This window comes from Periplaneta americana, chromosome 7 (assembly GCF_040183065.1).
Source record: "Periplaneta americana isolate PAMFEO1 chromosome 7, P.americana_PAMFEO1_priV1, whole genome shotgun sequence".
In the NCBI taxonomy this organism is placed as follows: Eukaryota; Metazoa; Arthropoda; class Insecta; order Blattodea; family Blattidae; genus Periplaneta; species Periplaneta americana.
The window spans coordinates 182,182,836-182,199,498 of NC_091123.1; the positions used below are offsets into that span (position 1 = coordinate 182,182,836).

Consider the following 16,663-nt stretch of genomic DNA (forward strand, 5'->3'; position numbering starts at 1 on the left):
GAGATCATAAAATAAACAAGTGACTATAATGATGATGATGATGATGATGATGATGATGATGATTATGATGATGATGATGATGATGTATCCTCGACATCCTTTAATCTGAACATGAAAAGTACGCTTGAATTTCTTTTTATTCACTCATAATTTCCATGCAATTCATATGCAGTTACAAATCACGTGAAAATTTCTGAAAAATAATTTATATATATTTTGTCAAAAGCAAATTTACTTGTTTGAAAGTCATTTTATTTTATTTTATTTTCTGATGAATTATGTGGATGCTTATAATTTAATATAATGTTGATTCCGTCATTATACTTATCAAATACCGGTATAGGCTAATAAAGGTTAACAACCCATCAATTTATTATTCATAAGGTAATTTAATTCAATAACGTTTTTGATCAATTATTGGCCATCTTCATGTTGATATGTACCGGTATATAAATATTTTGAACACAAAAGTCATAAGAATATGGCATATCATGTCACAAATATGGAATCATATGTTTACACGAAATTAAAATCTAGAAAAACACATAAATAATTTATGATTCCATATTTGTAATATGGTATGCCATATTCTTATGATTTTTGTGTTCAAAATATTTATACACATATCAACCTGAAGATGACCAACAATTGGTCGAAAACGTTAGTGAATTCCTAAATTACTTTATGAATAATAAATTGATGGGTTTGTTAACCTTTATTATATTTGATAAGTTTAATGATAGAAACAACATTATATTAAATCATAAGCAAATTTATTTGTATTTACGTCATTGTCTGTGGAATATATAGGCTATATGTAGGGTCTACATAAGTTTTTAGGCCTCTTATCACATAAAAATATTTTCTCCAAAGAAAATATGGTATGTTCATGTCTTCAAAAGTCAATTGTAGTGACCATTACAAGATAAAATTGGTATAATGGTATCTTTTGTTATAGAAAGTTATGTAAAAGACTAAAGTTTTGTGACATTCTGTGAATACAAACATCTTTAAAAGCTGGGGATTCATAGCCACATCAGGGGGAAACCTATAATGTGTGATTAGGGGTGAAAGTGGGGTATATGTAAGGCTTCACATGCATACATGGTCATGAACACTCCGACATAAATCTGCAGTTGTTTCTTTGCAGTCCTTCGAAGACACAAACCCCAACAACAGTTACCACTGACATCTCAGAACTGCAGCTGGAAGTGGAATAAGTACTCAGACAGTGAAGGTCCATACCAATAGTTTTGAATCCAAAATTCATTTGCTTACAATTTTCACTTCGTTATATAAGTAGTTACAGAAAGAATAAATATAATTATCGGAAACTTTAGATACACAATTAGTATTAAAACCTAATGATTTGTGCTCTAACAGGTAACATTGCATTACCTACCTCTGTAATCAATATTTCTTTCGATTATATTTCGTTGTTAGTTATACCGGTACATATTATAGAAAAGTGGACAGAATAGTAAGAATAAACATCAACATGAAACTGAATTTAATCAGTTAAGTTCCATTTCAGAGATACTTTGAACCTGTATGTTTTCAACTGTTGAAGACCACAAAGAAGACTCTGTGCAGATACCACTCTTGAAGATGGCATCTAGTCCTGATATATTTCAGTGGCTAGGTGAATCATACACTGTCAGTACAAGTGAAAATATTTGGGAGAACACCTCGTGGACATATCAGGAACAAAATACTTCTAACTGTAAGTACGTATAGTCAATTATTAACGAGAGATAATACGGATGTAATGAATACAATATTATGGCTGAAAGAATTGTGTCCATCTGCTTGAAGATTAACTTATTATCTACATCTTAACATTTGACTCAGGCAACAAATAAGTACAATATTATCTAAAATTAAAATTAGATTGCTGACAGGAACCTACGTCAGATATTTAATAAAAGAAACACTCCTTCTTAACACACTAGTACAATATCTTCAGATATATTTTAAGAGATATGTTTTCTGATAAGTTGCTAGTGTGTAACTAACAAGTACCTAATTGAATCGGTTAAGTACCGGTATTTCGAAAATGTAATATGTGATATTTTCACGCATTTTACTTTTTTCAACCAGAGTGCTCTTTACCCTTTCCTGTAACATATTATTGGTAAAAAATCATTAAAAAAAAAGTCACATATTTCATCTAGTGAATAATAAACTGAGTTTTAGTTTGATTAATGTAATAAATGCTACTGAAGTAGTTTGTGCAGAACTGTACATGTTACGTTTTCGAAATATCCGATTCAATTAATAATAAGTCTAAAAAACTTATTGTTTGACTAGCCGTACCCGTGTGCTCCGCTGCACCTGTTAGAAATAAATATAAAGTAATTACATAATTAAAATAGGATGTTTCATCCAGGGAACATTCGTGTTTGATAGAAGGATAAATCGTTTAATATGTTACTTAATTTAAATTGTATTTAAATAATTAAAATGCGATCATTTTGGTCCAGAGAGCACTCAGAAGTTACTGCAATAACATTATAGCATTATGTCCATCTAGAGAAACTACACTTTCCATTGGTGAAATAATAATTATACAAATCAGTTAATTTAGCTTTCGATATTACTTCATACAAACACAAAAACGTTCTCTGTAGGCTATCTTTCATAGCTTTTGATTGTTGTTGTCCAAGGTCCCTTATAGACGTAGTCATTTGTTTTCATTTCATTACACTGCCTTAGATGGCATTGTATTTTAATTTTAAAACTCATTTATCTCATTAAATATCAGTCCTATCAAAATTTTTCAGAGAATAAAACTTATCGGAAATAATTTTTAAATAAACTTTTGTTACCATAAAGACAGGTGACTTTGAACAGTAATTTAGCGCCTTTCTAAATTAAATGCTGTGCCCAATTGCGATAAAACTATTTAAGTTGTCAATAAACTAGTTCAGTTCTTTCGCAATAGGGTGCAGCATTTAATTTAGAAAGGCGCTAAATTACTGTTCAAAGTCACCTCGGCGTTCAAAGTCACCCCACTTTACGGTATGTAACATATTTAATAAAAATCAATAATAAGCGAGATATTTCGATTTATTTAATTCAGGCTCCCTTATAACCCCCCTTTTAAATAACGTATTTTGAATGTCATATAGCCTAAAATCTAAGTTACAGCGAACTTAATTTATATTCCAATTTTCATATAAACTGGTTCAGCCATTATCGCGTGAAAAGGTAACAAACATCCAAACAGACAGACAGACAGACAGACATACAAACAAACAAAAATTTCAAAAAAGCGATTTTCGGTTTCAGGGTGGTTAATTATATATGTTAGGACCAATTATTTTTGGAAAATCGAAAATTACCAGAAAAATTTCGGCTACAGATTTATTATTAGTATAGATTTAGGTTACATGATAGTTATAATTAAAAGTCAAAATTAAAATCAAAGATTAAAAATCATATAAAGTTGTTATAACCACACAAATTGACAATCAATGTAAATTCAGAAAAAATATAATTGCTTAATGCATTAGGATTATCAATTACATACTTGAGATAACATATCAAACTAAATCATCAAACTAAAAACTAAATGGAAAAACTGTTCACTAAAAAATTCGGATTGCTATTCCCATCCATAAATATAACAGGTATCTATAATGCTATTTTTTGTTCAAATCAAACAACAAGGCTCAATATTTTACTTAGGGCCTAGTATTAGCAACAGAAGACATTAATTTTTACATCTTTCCACACAGATGCTGATTTCTCAATTTTAGTGCAATACAACAAAAGCAGTTTTCCGGATTTTATTCATCTGCTGAATGACAAAGCACTAGAGGAGCACACCACTCTGCCCTTCACAACCTCAGCAGCTCATTTGGGACTCAGCACTGGTCTGCTCCTAGCAATTCTACTGAACTCGAGACTGGATGCCATCAAGGTTAGAATTACGATAAATATCAACTCGGTAACCACACAGGAGTAACATCAGATTTCAAGCCCTCAGAAGTGTGCTTTTCAGTCTTTGTTAATGGCTGAGAAAAAATGTGATGCATTAATTTTTTTAACGACCCTCGTAAATGTTGCATTTTCTCTGAAGTGTCGATAAATCCTGCTGAATATTTCATAATTTGAAATCCTGCGATCAGAGAATCTTCTCTCGTAAATGCAGCATGCTTTTCTTGCATTACTGTCTGCTAGTCTATACATGTAAACCATGTCCGTCATTTCTGAATTTGTGTAATTCATTGTAATAAACAAGAACCTAACAAATCAAGTGAAAGCATGAAGAGCTACTAATGATGCAACCATAGAGCAATTGGTTAACGGCCTAAATATGTATACTACACGTACCTACCCTGCCAAATGGAGTATTTTTTTCAAATCATGCTATTTTGTGCGTAGAACTACCTCCCTAACCTGTTGAAACGTTTTAGACATACCCAGAATATTCACAAATAGTGACGAATAAAGGAAAAAATTCTACATTCAAGTCTTGGTAACATGACATCACAATAACGATTGTGACTTCTATTATGTTGTTGTTGTTGTTTTCTAATGCCAGGCGTTTGACAAAGTCATTTGACCTCTTGCACTCCAATATTTTTCAAAGATATTATCATGGTCAGCCACTGAAGCACAGATTTTGAGGTGTTCCGAATCCATTTCTTGGTTTGAGTTGCACAATGGGCAGTTGGGGACTGATATATTCCAATTCTATGCAGGTTTTTGGCCAAACAATCATGGCCTGCTGCCAATCTAAATGCAGCTACAGACGATTTTCGTGGTAAATCGGGAATTAACTGTGGATTTTGATAGAGTTCCATTTTTTCCCTTGAGATTGTGTTATCAAATTTTGTTTGTTGAAGTCTAAGTATGTAGATTTAATAAATCTTTTCACAGAGTAATACGTAGATTTAGTAACAGGTCTGTAAGTAGCAGTGCTGCCCTTCTTTGCAAATGCATCCGCATTCTCGTTTCCCAGGATTCCACAATGGGATGGTATCCATTGGAATACAATTCTTTTATTGAGTGATATTAATTGAGAGAGCATTTTAGTTATTTCTGCTGTTTGAGATGAAGGTGTGTGTTTAGAGACGATTGATAGAATAGCTGCTTTGGAGTCTGACAATATAACTGCATTCTTAAATTTATTGATGTGAAATAGAAGATTCCTGAGACTTTCATTTATTGCAACGATTTCTCCATCAAAACTTGTTGTTCCATATCCAAGAGATCTATAAAGTGAGAAGAGACAGCACGTAACACCTGCACCGGCACCTTGTTCTCTGGAGATCAAGGATCCGTCGGTGTATAAATGAAGCCAGTTTTGTGGAGGCTACCTAATATTAATTGTCTCTAAAGACAATTGTTTCATTATTTCAGTGTTTACTTCTGATTTCAGTATTTCTTCTGTTAAATTTAGATTATATTCTATATTTAATAGAGTTAAAGGGTTTGGTTTAATTTGTAAGTTTTCTTTTAAATTCGGGATATTGATTTTCTGTTTTAATTCTTGAACCATGGATATGAAACTTTTTTGAGTTTGACCTTTATCATAGAAGATGGATAACATGTAGATAACAGATATTGTAAGAACTTACTGGGAAGACAGTCACTTCAACTGAAAAAGTAGAAAAATAAATCAACAGAACAATATTTCTCTGTTTTGTCACAGGCGAAGTCATTCCTGGTGTGCTTTGAAACAATGGTCCTGCGCTTTCTATTTGCTGCTATATGCCTCGTCCTTACACTAGCTGCAGCTCCTATTTTGGGACTATTCACAGTTTTCCTAATGTGCTACCGCCAAGGAATACATTTGTTCCTTAAAGCAACAAGGCCCCACTATGTTAGTCTCTTGGATGGACTTGATGCAGTATGGGCCATAGAGGAAGAAACAAATAAATCCGTCATTAATGTTCTTGCACTCATTGAAGTTGAGAATATTGAACAAGGACGTAACCTTCTAGAAAATTTCAGGTAAGAATAATATTATTAGCTTTCTTATCTTTTTTATGGACATAATCAAAAGCCTTAAAAAAAAACTTGATCATTTTCTACACTATGTAAATTCATAAAATTTGAGAATCCTGTTGCATTGTATTTATTTACATTCCATGGTATTCATACGTTGCTTCACAGCTAGAATATGGAATATGTAAAAAAGAAATCTTAATAGTACTACAGTATAATATGGTCTTAATTATAGTCACAGTCTATTTGAAATACATACAGAAGAGTTTTACAATATAGTCTACTAGTACAACAGAAAGGTTTAATATCAATACTTAATACAAGACAGAAATATTCATGAAGCGTTGTTGAAATGTCATAAATTCACTTACAGAATAGAAGGCGTGAGAAATTTGGCCTTAAATAATCTTATGCTTTGAATTTAATTTTTTATATCCATAGGAAGCTATATTCCAATTGTGTAAATACTGTTACAAATCTAACTTTAAGTTAAAGATGTTTCCTTTGTTGAAGAAACTATTGCCCATAAAGTCATTTTTATATTGATCATATTATAATTTCGGAATATGTATGATAAGAACTTTCTTGTGTTAAATATTATTAACGTACCTTGTTAACATGTTTCGACCTATTTTCGTTCATCTTCGAAACATGTTAACAAGGTACGTTAATAATATTTAACACAAGAAAGTTCTTATCATACATATTCCGAAGTGATATAGTGTTAAAAGTTGTGTAATCAAGATGTACATTAAAATTATTCTACATCATACAACTGGTGCTATTACAGTCGTCTAAAAATTTCAGAAAGTTACAAATAGCTTTACCAGACTGAAATTAATAGAGAACTTACTTCAGAACAAAGATTATGACAATGAGAAAACCGCTGCATTTCATGACTATTATTATTGACAATAATAACATTAATATGAGTTAATAACTGAAATAAAATACGTATCAGAAAGTGTTACATACATAATGACTTTTTTTCTCTAAAAAAATTTTAAAATATTCCATCTTAACTGGTACTGAAATTTGAAGTATTGGGAGTCTATATTAATACTCTCTTTCAGCATTTAAATTATTATCTTTTGTTTCAGAAAAACGGTCATAGGCAGATTTACAAAATCTCCTTTGCCATGTCCGAAAATTTTTTACTTTCGTCGAAAATGTTTAGGTTACTTTTACTGGGAACGACAGACAGAGCTGAGAATCCAAGATTACATACGATCAATGACTGTCATACATGAAGAATCTGCTACGAACAATGAAAACAACGTCTCTAGTGAAATATCCGAAGAAACACTGAATACCTTGATTGCAGAAGTTTGCAATTCTAAACTTCCAGCAAACCACGCAGCTTGCTGGGAAATTTTGGTAGGTTCTCAGTCTATAAAAAAGTCACCGTCACAGACAGCAGATGTATTCCAAGCATTGGAAGAAGGAATTCCTGAAGAGCCATCTACTGGTAGTCTATTGTATCCAATTCTATTTCGTGTCCACCATTCATTGGGGGATGGAATTGCGCTAATGCACCTTCTTGTATCAGCAATGGCCGATATTCTTCCCTGTGTGGGTGAAGAAATACCCACACCACTATCAATACCACCTCCAATGCCTATTCCTAACCGGAAGTTTCCAAGTAATTCTAATTCATCTTTGAAAACAGTAATCTCTGGTACTAATAACACATGCTGTGAGCCAAACGAAAATACAGCCTACTTTAGACATGAAGTTCAATCACCGAAAATCGAAGTGAACCATATAATATCATCTGATAATTGTCAGAAGTTAAGAAAACATATTGAAAACTGCAAGACATTAAAGCAAACACTCACAAGGACTGATGCTGAAGAAAAGCTAGCAGATAGTGAGGTATCTTTAAATGTTCAAAGTGACAAAGAAAATGACATACAGTTTATAGATAAGATCACAGAAGGCGCATGCCAAATAAGTGAGGGAAATGAATCAATTACATATATTCCATTAAAACAATTGAATTCATGTACTGCTATAAATAAAGAAGAAAGATGTCCGGATTCTTACAGACGAAGGCCTTTGCTTTTAACAAACCACAATTCAAATCCTTGCCAACAGTCAACAGAATATCCTGGTCTCAATTCATCTCAGCACCAGCTATGTTACACAAAGACGTTGCAAGACGAACATTCTATCATATCAAAACATTATCCATCTTCGAATTTCAAGAACATTATTAAGGATTCAAAGTTCGAACCTGGTTACAAACTGACAGGTTCTTATAATCAATCATTAAACAGAAAAGTAACTTCAAATGATTTCTCTCAAGCTTTCACTTCAAATCTTCACAACAGTTTGCCTGTTCTAACAAGCCATCAACATTCTTCATTAAACAAAAAAGCTCTTCAAAAACAATCATCCAATACAAACATAGTCAAATCCGAATGCTTCTCTACAAATAGCTTAGCTTCTTTTCAGGAATTCCCTTTCATGGGAAGTATAACAAAATGTATTCAAGATTCTACATGCTCATCTCCAACAAAAAGTAGAGTCTACCTTGAAGAACTACAAACTTCATCATCCAAATTAGAACGACCTACAACTATACATCTATCACAAAAAATCGAATCACAAAAAAGACCGCCTGTTTGTCTTTTATTTGAAAAAGATCACTACATCTCGAAATCTGCAAGTAAATCAACTCAAGACATTCCTTATTTCAACGGTGATCACTGCAATACTACGAAACTTCATTGCTACAACAGAAGTACATCTGATAGTTACATCACAGTCCCTGAAGAGCTCGCATTCAGCAGTGAACCAGTGATACCAACTTCAGACAAAGGTACAAATACTTCCACAACAATATACTACTACAACAACTCATCAGCATTCAAATCTGATGTCTCCTCACAGGCTCTTCAAGAAACTGACAATTGTGTCGCAGACGCTGCAAATAAAATCGAGCATATACCATGTAATAATAACACAAGTAATCATGTTTCTAGTAGACTTGTGGCTGAAAAGCGTAACTCTCGCAGTGAACGTTCTAATGATAACTTTGAGAGAAATAATTGTACAACTGCAACACAAACTTCGCCCCATGTGCCATCTCCATGCAGATCATCACTTTTGAGTGACGCAGTTCATCTTCAAAGGCCAACAGACAATACACAACTAGATCTAACAGAATGGAATATTGTTGATATGCAAATTGCGACAGAACTTGGAACAATAACAGAAGAGGAAGTGTCTGATAAAAAAGAGCCTATTCCATCAGATTCACATTACCCGTCACATGCTACCACGTATCCAGATCACAATAATTCATTTGTGAAAAATATTAATTCTGCACATGATAGCAAAGGAACAACAGATATAAAATTATGCCATGAAACAGAAAATATAAACCACTTCATTGATAATTGTAATGCCACAACATGTACGGCACCTGAAAATGCAGATGAACCTCACTTAACATCTACTAATGGAAGATTCAAATTTGATAAATTAAAGAAAATTTGGAGCAGCGTAACAAGTGACGAAAATAACAGTGAAAATAAGCAAACACTGTCCTCAGAATCACAACTTCGAAATCAGTACGTGGAGCTACTGAACACAATCAGCAACAGCAATTCTAGTTTAAGCAAATATGACAGATTGTCAAACTTAATACAGAAGGCCTGTGCTTTGGCACTGGCACCAGCATCATTAATACACCAGGCACTTATGAGAGACGCAGACGTAAATTCCTTGCATGGACCTCTGTTATCTGGCCAAAAAGTCGTTGCCTGGCATCAGGATCCAACAGGAGATCTGCTAAAATGTATCAAGAGAGTCAAGAAAAATTCTAACAATCGTTTCACAGAAGTTTTCCTAACAGCATTATCTGCAAGTCTAGAAACATATTTTGAAACTCATAAAACAGCAAGCAGTGACAAAGTTCCTGAAGTGGTTACTGTTGTTGTTCCAGCTAGGATGGAATATCTGAGCACAAAACAAATTACAAATGTTAACTTGACACCAGAAATGAACATAAAAACTGAAAAGGTGGGGAACAGTGATGTTACAGTGCCTTTCATCTTACAAGAAAATTCAGATATTTCAAGACATTCTGCATCAGATCGGACAGGAAAACATTGTGCTGAATTCAAAGCATCACATCTTGAGAAAGAAGATATTCCTTTACCAAAATATACTGGTACAGATTCTAAAACTTCTGAAGATGAGATGAGAGACTGGGTAAACAGTAATGAGGTACGTGAAGAATATATCATACAACTTCCATCTCAAGAATGTGAAGATATGTCTCAGGATAAAACTGTTTTGCTCAATAATCGTTTTTCATTGGCATTACTAACCCTTCCAATCACTTCAGCAACAGTCAACATGAAGGAAGGCAGTGGAAATGCTTACAAAACACTCTCACCTCGCAGAAGATTGAATGAAGTTCACCATTATTCAGAACTCTTGAGAAAGGGGTTAGATTACCAAGTGAATTACTGGTTACTACGTGTTGCTGCAACATTCCTGCCGGCATCCCTACTGGAAGCCGTGATTCGAAGTTCGCAAAGCAGCCTCGTTGTGAGCAACATAGTGGGGCCAACCCAGGAACTGAGTCTTGCTGGCAACAGGTTACGAACCATGATGTTCTGGATTCCTAATCGTGATACAACAGGTGAGTGTTGTGTTCATTGATTTCTGAAATAAATATTTCAATAATCATCAGCAGACATTTCCACTCACAAGCAAACGTTCTGATGGGGACAGATAAAGTTAAATTTTTTTCTTCCACCATGTTAATAATGTCAAAAGAAGTGCTTATACAAATTTTGGCCACTCGACCACAATTATGAGGGCCGTAAAAAAATAAGTTCGCCAGAGGCTGTTAACAGAAAGAAAACACAATTTAATTGGAAAAATTACTGGGACAGACATAGCAATTGTTGAGCTATTTTTCAACATATTCGCCACTGGAATTGAGACTATGTCATATCATGGGATCGACAGAGACCCTGGTTCTGATCTCAGGCGGCTGACTTCACAAGGATACAAAAATTGATCCCACGGTATGACAAATGTCTCAATTTCAGTGGGGAATATGTTGACAAATAGCGCAACAATTGCTGTATCTGCTTTTTTTTCTGTAAACAGCCCCAGTAAAAATCACTTTCTGGATGGCCTCGTAATTATAGTCGAGTGGCCAAAATTTGTATAAGCACTTCTTTTGACATTATTAACATGGTGGAAGAAAAAATTTAAACTTTTTTATCTGCCCCCATCAGAATGTTTGCTTGTCAGTTGTGGATCGTCTCAGAAACAGCTTCCTCCACAAAGTCCTGTCTTACCACAATTCCTCCTCTTAAATTCTTTCCCAGATATGGCCTTGCTCTTTTAAATCTATGAGTACTTGATCTAACCACCTAGTCCTAATGTTCTTACACCTTTCGACTTTCATTTCCACTGCCATTCTTGGTATTCTTCTTCCATTCATCCTTTTCAACTGACTGAACCATTTTAATTTCATTTTCACTATTTTATCTTTTAATTCTCAATGTCTGTTTAATAACTCCATTTCTGATTTTGTCCTTTCTTGTTTCCTTTTCTATGCTTTGTAAAAATGTCATTTCTCCAGCCTGGATTCTACTTATGTACTCCTTAGTCATGGTGCAGCACCAAAGGTATGTAACTATAGGCATGTAATAACATGTATACATCATAATTATGATTTCTTTTGACACCTCCGAGTTTCAAAAAAAATATGTTTTACTATGTTATAAAATTTAGTACCTAGTCCAATCCTATCAGTGATTTCTTGCTGAATTTTTCCTGTGTATGAAATCCTGCTTCCTAAACAATCTACTTCCTCAGCTTCTTTTAAAATGTGATTTCCAACCACTACCAGACTGTTCTCTTCCAATCATCACTAAACACTTCTCAAGATTTAGCTGTAGGCCATATTTTTCTAATTCTCCCTGCCATTCTTCCAATTTTTTTTTTTTTTTAATTTCATTTTACTTTCTTCCCATATTAATATACCTGCAAATGTCAAAATTTTCATATTTTCTTCTATGTCTTTATTTGTCATAATTTTTAGAATTCCATTTAATACAACATTAAACAATAATGGAGAGAGTACACTTCCTTGTCTAACTCCTTTTGAAGTTTCAAACAACCTTGATTTTTTATTTTTTACTTTTACACAACTTATGCAATTTGAATATATATTTTTAATTCTCGCGATCATATTTCTAAAGCTTGTTATATTTTATTCCTATCAATTGAGTGAAAAGCTTTACTTATGTATATAAATGCATAAATATTTTAATATGAAATATAATTCCATAATCCAGTATTAATGAAAGCTACCTACATATATTTACTAAATTTGTCAGGAATTAAATAATTTCAAATTAAATATCATAGTTGTTGTAGTTGACATCAGACTTGCCGTTTTATACAATTTGCCTTCTCACTTTCAGAGCTGTCTACAAACTTTTTACTAACATTTTAATTTCGACAACACTACTTCCTTAGTCAACACTTTGTCCGATAATAATAATTGGGCAACAGTACGTTTGTGTGTATGATCTTTATCCGAAAATTGAACAAGATTTGTAACTATGGATTTGTAATTGGAATTATCGACAACACTGCAAACTATATTGTTGCCTAAATGCTGCACCTCTCTATCTGAAAATTGAACGAGATTTTATGGCTTCATAATTGGAATTATTGCCAACATTGCAAATTAAATTGTTGCCTAAATGCTGCACCTCTTTATCCGAAAATTGATTGAGATTTTATGGATTCATAATTGGAATTATTGCCAACATTGCAAACTAAATTATTGCTTGAATGCTGCACCTGTCAATCCGAAAATTGAACGAGATTTTGTGGATTCATAATTGGAATTACTGACAATATTGCAAACTATACTGTTGCCTAAATACCGCACCTCTCTATCCGAAAATTGAACAAATTTTTTAACTATAGATTACTGTGTTGGCAAAAAAATTTGTAGACGAAAAGTCTGTTGGTGAAACTTCTCAGCGTCATGCTTTCACTCGAATTATAGCCAAAATGAATGTTGTTTCAAAATTAACAAATACTACATTAAACATTATTAAACTAACAACTTTTCATTATCTGCACAGGTATTGGCGTGACTGTATTAAGTTACCACGGGCATCTTCAGATTGGCATTATAGCAGACAAGGCTCTGATCACCTCCAAACAAGATGCCCAAATGATCCTGGATGAGACGGTTCTGGAGTTATACAAGTTGGATGCTGTTATATCCGAGTGATAGGTACACCCAGTAATACAAGTGCGTAATACTTGGACAAATGCTGTTGCCAGTTTCATTGAATTGTTACTGCATCTAACTCCAAGCTAAGCTAAAATCAGCAATATTAAGGTAGTCTAACAATAAATTTAAAAATCTTCTATCAGAAGTGAATATAAAAGTTCATAAATTTGAAAGATGAAAATAAACTTTACACCTGTATTTCAGTACGGAGCAAGAATTATTTTTTCACTGTCAGTATTCTTGTTAGCATTGGAAAATAAGATCTATTTTCAGAAAATAAATGGCGCAGAATGCATGAAAGATATTTTACTATAGGAAAGGGACAGTTGTATTATTTCTACAATTGAATCAGGAATTTGCAAAATGGACAAAGTCCATATTTTTTGCAAATTTAGTTTATACCCGTTTCTGGCTCTCCATTTATTTATTTACTTATTTAACCTGGTAGAGATAAGGCCATCAGGCCTTCTCTCCCCCTCTACCAGGGGATTACAACTACAATTATAATTACAATTAATATTAAATTTACAGATACAATAAAATTCAAAGTACTAGAAGATGAAGTGACTAATAAAGGCTAGACAGTTTATTGTAAAAGTTAAGAAGAGAGAATTTTTTTTTTAACTAAGTAAAAATTAAACCTACTCTACGCAGTTAGAAAATGCTTAATAAGTTTGCTTTTGAACGCTACTAAATTCCGACAGTGTCTGATGTCACTGGGTAGGGTATTCCACAAGCGCGAGAGCGAGATTGTGTACGATGATGAATACGATGATGTCTTATGTGTTGGTATGGCTAGTATGCGGCTATTTTGCGTGCGTGTGAAGAGATTATGATATGATGACAGGTAACTGAAACGGGAGGCAAGGTACACTCTTACTGGATTATTTCTCATGGAGCCAAGTCCTATAGAATGTACACATTTGAATTATGTATAAACATATTTGGACGTCATACATCCAGATCCGTACAAAAAGTTTTTGTCTTTTTCTTAAAATTTACTTTTTCGGACTTGGTTACTTTTGCAAATTCCTGATTCAATTCTAGAAGAGACAAAAATATAAAACATTACAGCATTAAAATAATAAAGGCAAATATTTATGACAAGGTTTAGAGCTAAATAACTGTAGATTTCATTATTCAATCAACTAATTAGCAAATTAATGTTTTTATGCTCATTTACGTTATTTTTTCAGGTTGTGGGGTGTCGAAATTTCGAAAAGGATATTGAAATATCATATAATTACACACGAAAGTGCAGCAGAACTGTTACGAAAGATAACAGCAGTAGCAGTACTTTATCCAACACTTTATTCAGAATAAATATGTCTTCACTCTTGTAATAACACTAACATTATTGAGCTGTTATGAAGTGTTTGTACTTGTTTTTAAAAATTCTACATTTGTTCTTTTTGTATAATGACTTATTTCAACTTGAGAAATAAAATGGATATTGCAGAACATTTGTTTTCTGTGCATACAATATTATAAATCCACCACTGGCTTGCCAAATGTATCATAACAGCTACTTGGGTAGTGGAAGAAACTAGATCTCCATTAAATGTCATCCCAACAAGGTGCCTCCAACTTTATATTTCTCTTCATGAAGATTAGAACTCAGCATCGAAATGTGGAACGAGAAAAAACAGAAATTGAATCAATAAAAGATATTACTATGATTTGGGCAGTGGCAGTTCCTCGGGGGAGGGAAGGGAGGAACGTCCTCCTCACATTTTCTTCTTTTGAAAGTAAATACCAAATAAAATATGTGCCTTGAAATTCGAGGAAGATTCGATAATTTTTAAGTTCACAGCTATAAGAAAAACTCAGTTCATCGAGTTTTAAACAATGTGCGCTCATGTGCTGCTAGAAAACTGTGAGAAAGATGCGAGATCGTCTGTGTGGAGGAAAGGCACTCCATTCCTCCTCTACTGCAGTTAACACACACAAACAACAGCGCGCTAGCGGCCAGAGAAAGAAGCAGAGTTTTAAAGCAAGCAAATGAACGGATAGGGAGGAGATCCTCCTCTGAATCAGTCATGGGCGGGAAATAGAAACCGACTGGTCGTGCAGCAAGCTCGCTACCGCTGCCACCTAACAATGCTGCATTCAACCAGACTATAACACATCTAGGAGGAGACACAACAAAAACAGTTTTAACGCAACGCTTTGAAAGACACCATGTAAACTTTTTTAAAATTATAAATCAAAAATATTATTCATAGCACTTTATATAGGCTACTATTCATGGTTTGAAACTTTCGTGGATATTTGAAAGTTAAAGTCGGGTTTATGTAAAATAAAGAGGAAGTAGTTCTACGTAGTTGGCCCCTGAAATTCACTTCTATTCATTGTTTACTAGACAGGGCAACAGCCAAGTTGTCAGTTTTGTACAAATATATTTGAAACTGAAAGTAGGTACTCCAAACTACATCATTTTTAACATAAAAAATTAATCGGCCACCGGCAGCTTTGAACAATAATGGTAGTATGACTTTACAAGAGCTGATATTCTTCAAAAGCATGTGATACTGAACTTGTAAAATGTACATGTGGCAACACAGACCACGTGGGTGGGTGCAGTGTTCTCGCTTTCCTTAGATTATTTCCCATTCCCATTTCCATTTCCGTAAAACGGTTCCGGTTACGAGTTAGTAGCTAGTCTCTTCCAACATGTGTGATGCTGTAGTATGCGTGAAAAATGCTACGAGGTTGTGAATTTCCTTGTAATTGTTAATTTGCGCAATTATTCAGCAATGAATGGAAGTGAAAACATAATATATTTTGGACAATTTATGAAAATCAGTTTACAAGAACAGATTATTGCTATACAGAAGGGAAGGCCAACCCCAACACTACCTGGTCTTACATGTATGCTAATTTGTAGCATGTTTCATTCAAGAAGGTGTCATTTCGTGCTGTTAACTTCTTTCCTCCTCTTAAGAAATATGCAGGAGCCGGCACTGGATTTGGGCGTCTTAAAAGAACTTAAAAAGAAAAGATTCTCAACTCATTATTCAAAATTGAATGAATGAAACAATGGTTAAATGATCATTACAGGTTGGAAACGTTAGTGTCACGAATATGCCAAATACTTCCTCATACGTTTTAAGCAATTAACAAGCATAGTTCTTTTATTATGCTGCAAATCATATTCCTGTTTATAGTATCTTATGTTTTGAACTATCATTCAGGGTTTATATACAGTAGAGCCTCTATTATCCGTGGTAATGAAGGGTGTGGGCTGAACGGTTAATCGAAAAAATCGGATAATCCGTACCATAAAATTTTTTCGTAAATTTAGTGAATAATATTTTTACATTTTCGTAATTCCCTTCGTGATGTTGCGTTTAATATGCTAGATAGTGGATCAGAAGTTCGCTAATTTAAGTCTGATTGTCAACGATGGGTTTT

At 33.6% G+C, this 16,663-nt stretch overlaps 1 protein-coding gene across 7 annotated transcripts; it reads left to right on the plus strand.

Annotated features, from left to right (window-relative positions):
- The first annotated feature begins 1,083 nt into the window (after positions 1-1,083).
- LOC138703816 (uncharacterized) lies at positions 1,084-14,710 on the plus strand. 7 transcript variants are annotated; one of them, XR_011333268.1, is made up of 7 exons: positions 1,084-1,237; positions 1,535-1,723; positions 3,741-3,925; positions 5,663-5,964; positions 7,059-10,615; positions 13,095-13,357; positions 14,446-14,710. XR_011333268.1 is itself a non-coding variant. In XM_069832021.1 (7 exons), exons 4-6 carry the CDS (start codon positions 5,693-5,695, stop codon positions 13,244-13,246), a joined length of 3,981 nt encoding a protein of 1,326 aa, XP_069688122.1. In that variant the 5' UTR covers positions 1,084-1,237; positions 1,535-1,727; positions 3,741-3,925; positions 5,663-5,692; the 3' UTR covers positions 13,247-13,267; positions 14,446-14,710. The 7 variants fall into 7 exon arrangements, 6 of the variants coding, with proteins under 6 accessions (XP_069688122.1, XP_069688117.1, XP_069688120.1 ...); XM_069832021.1 differs by having other exon boundaries at positions 1,535-1,727; positions 13,095-13,267; XM_069832016.1 differs by having other exon boundaries at positions 13,095-13,267.
- The last annotated feature ends 1,953 nt before the right edge of the window (positions 14,711-16,663 follow it).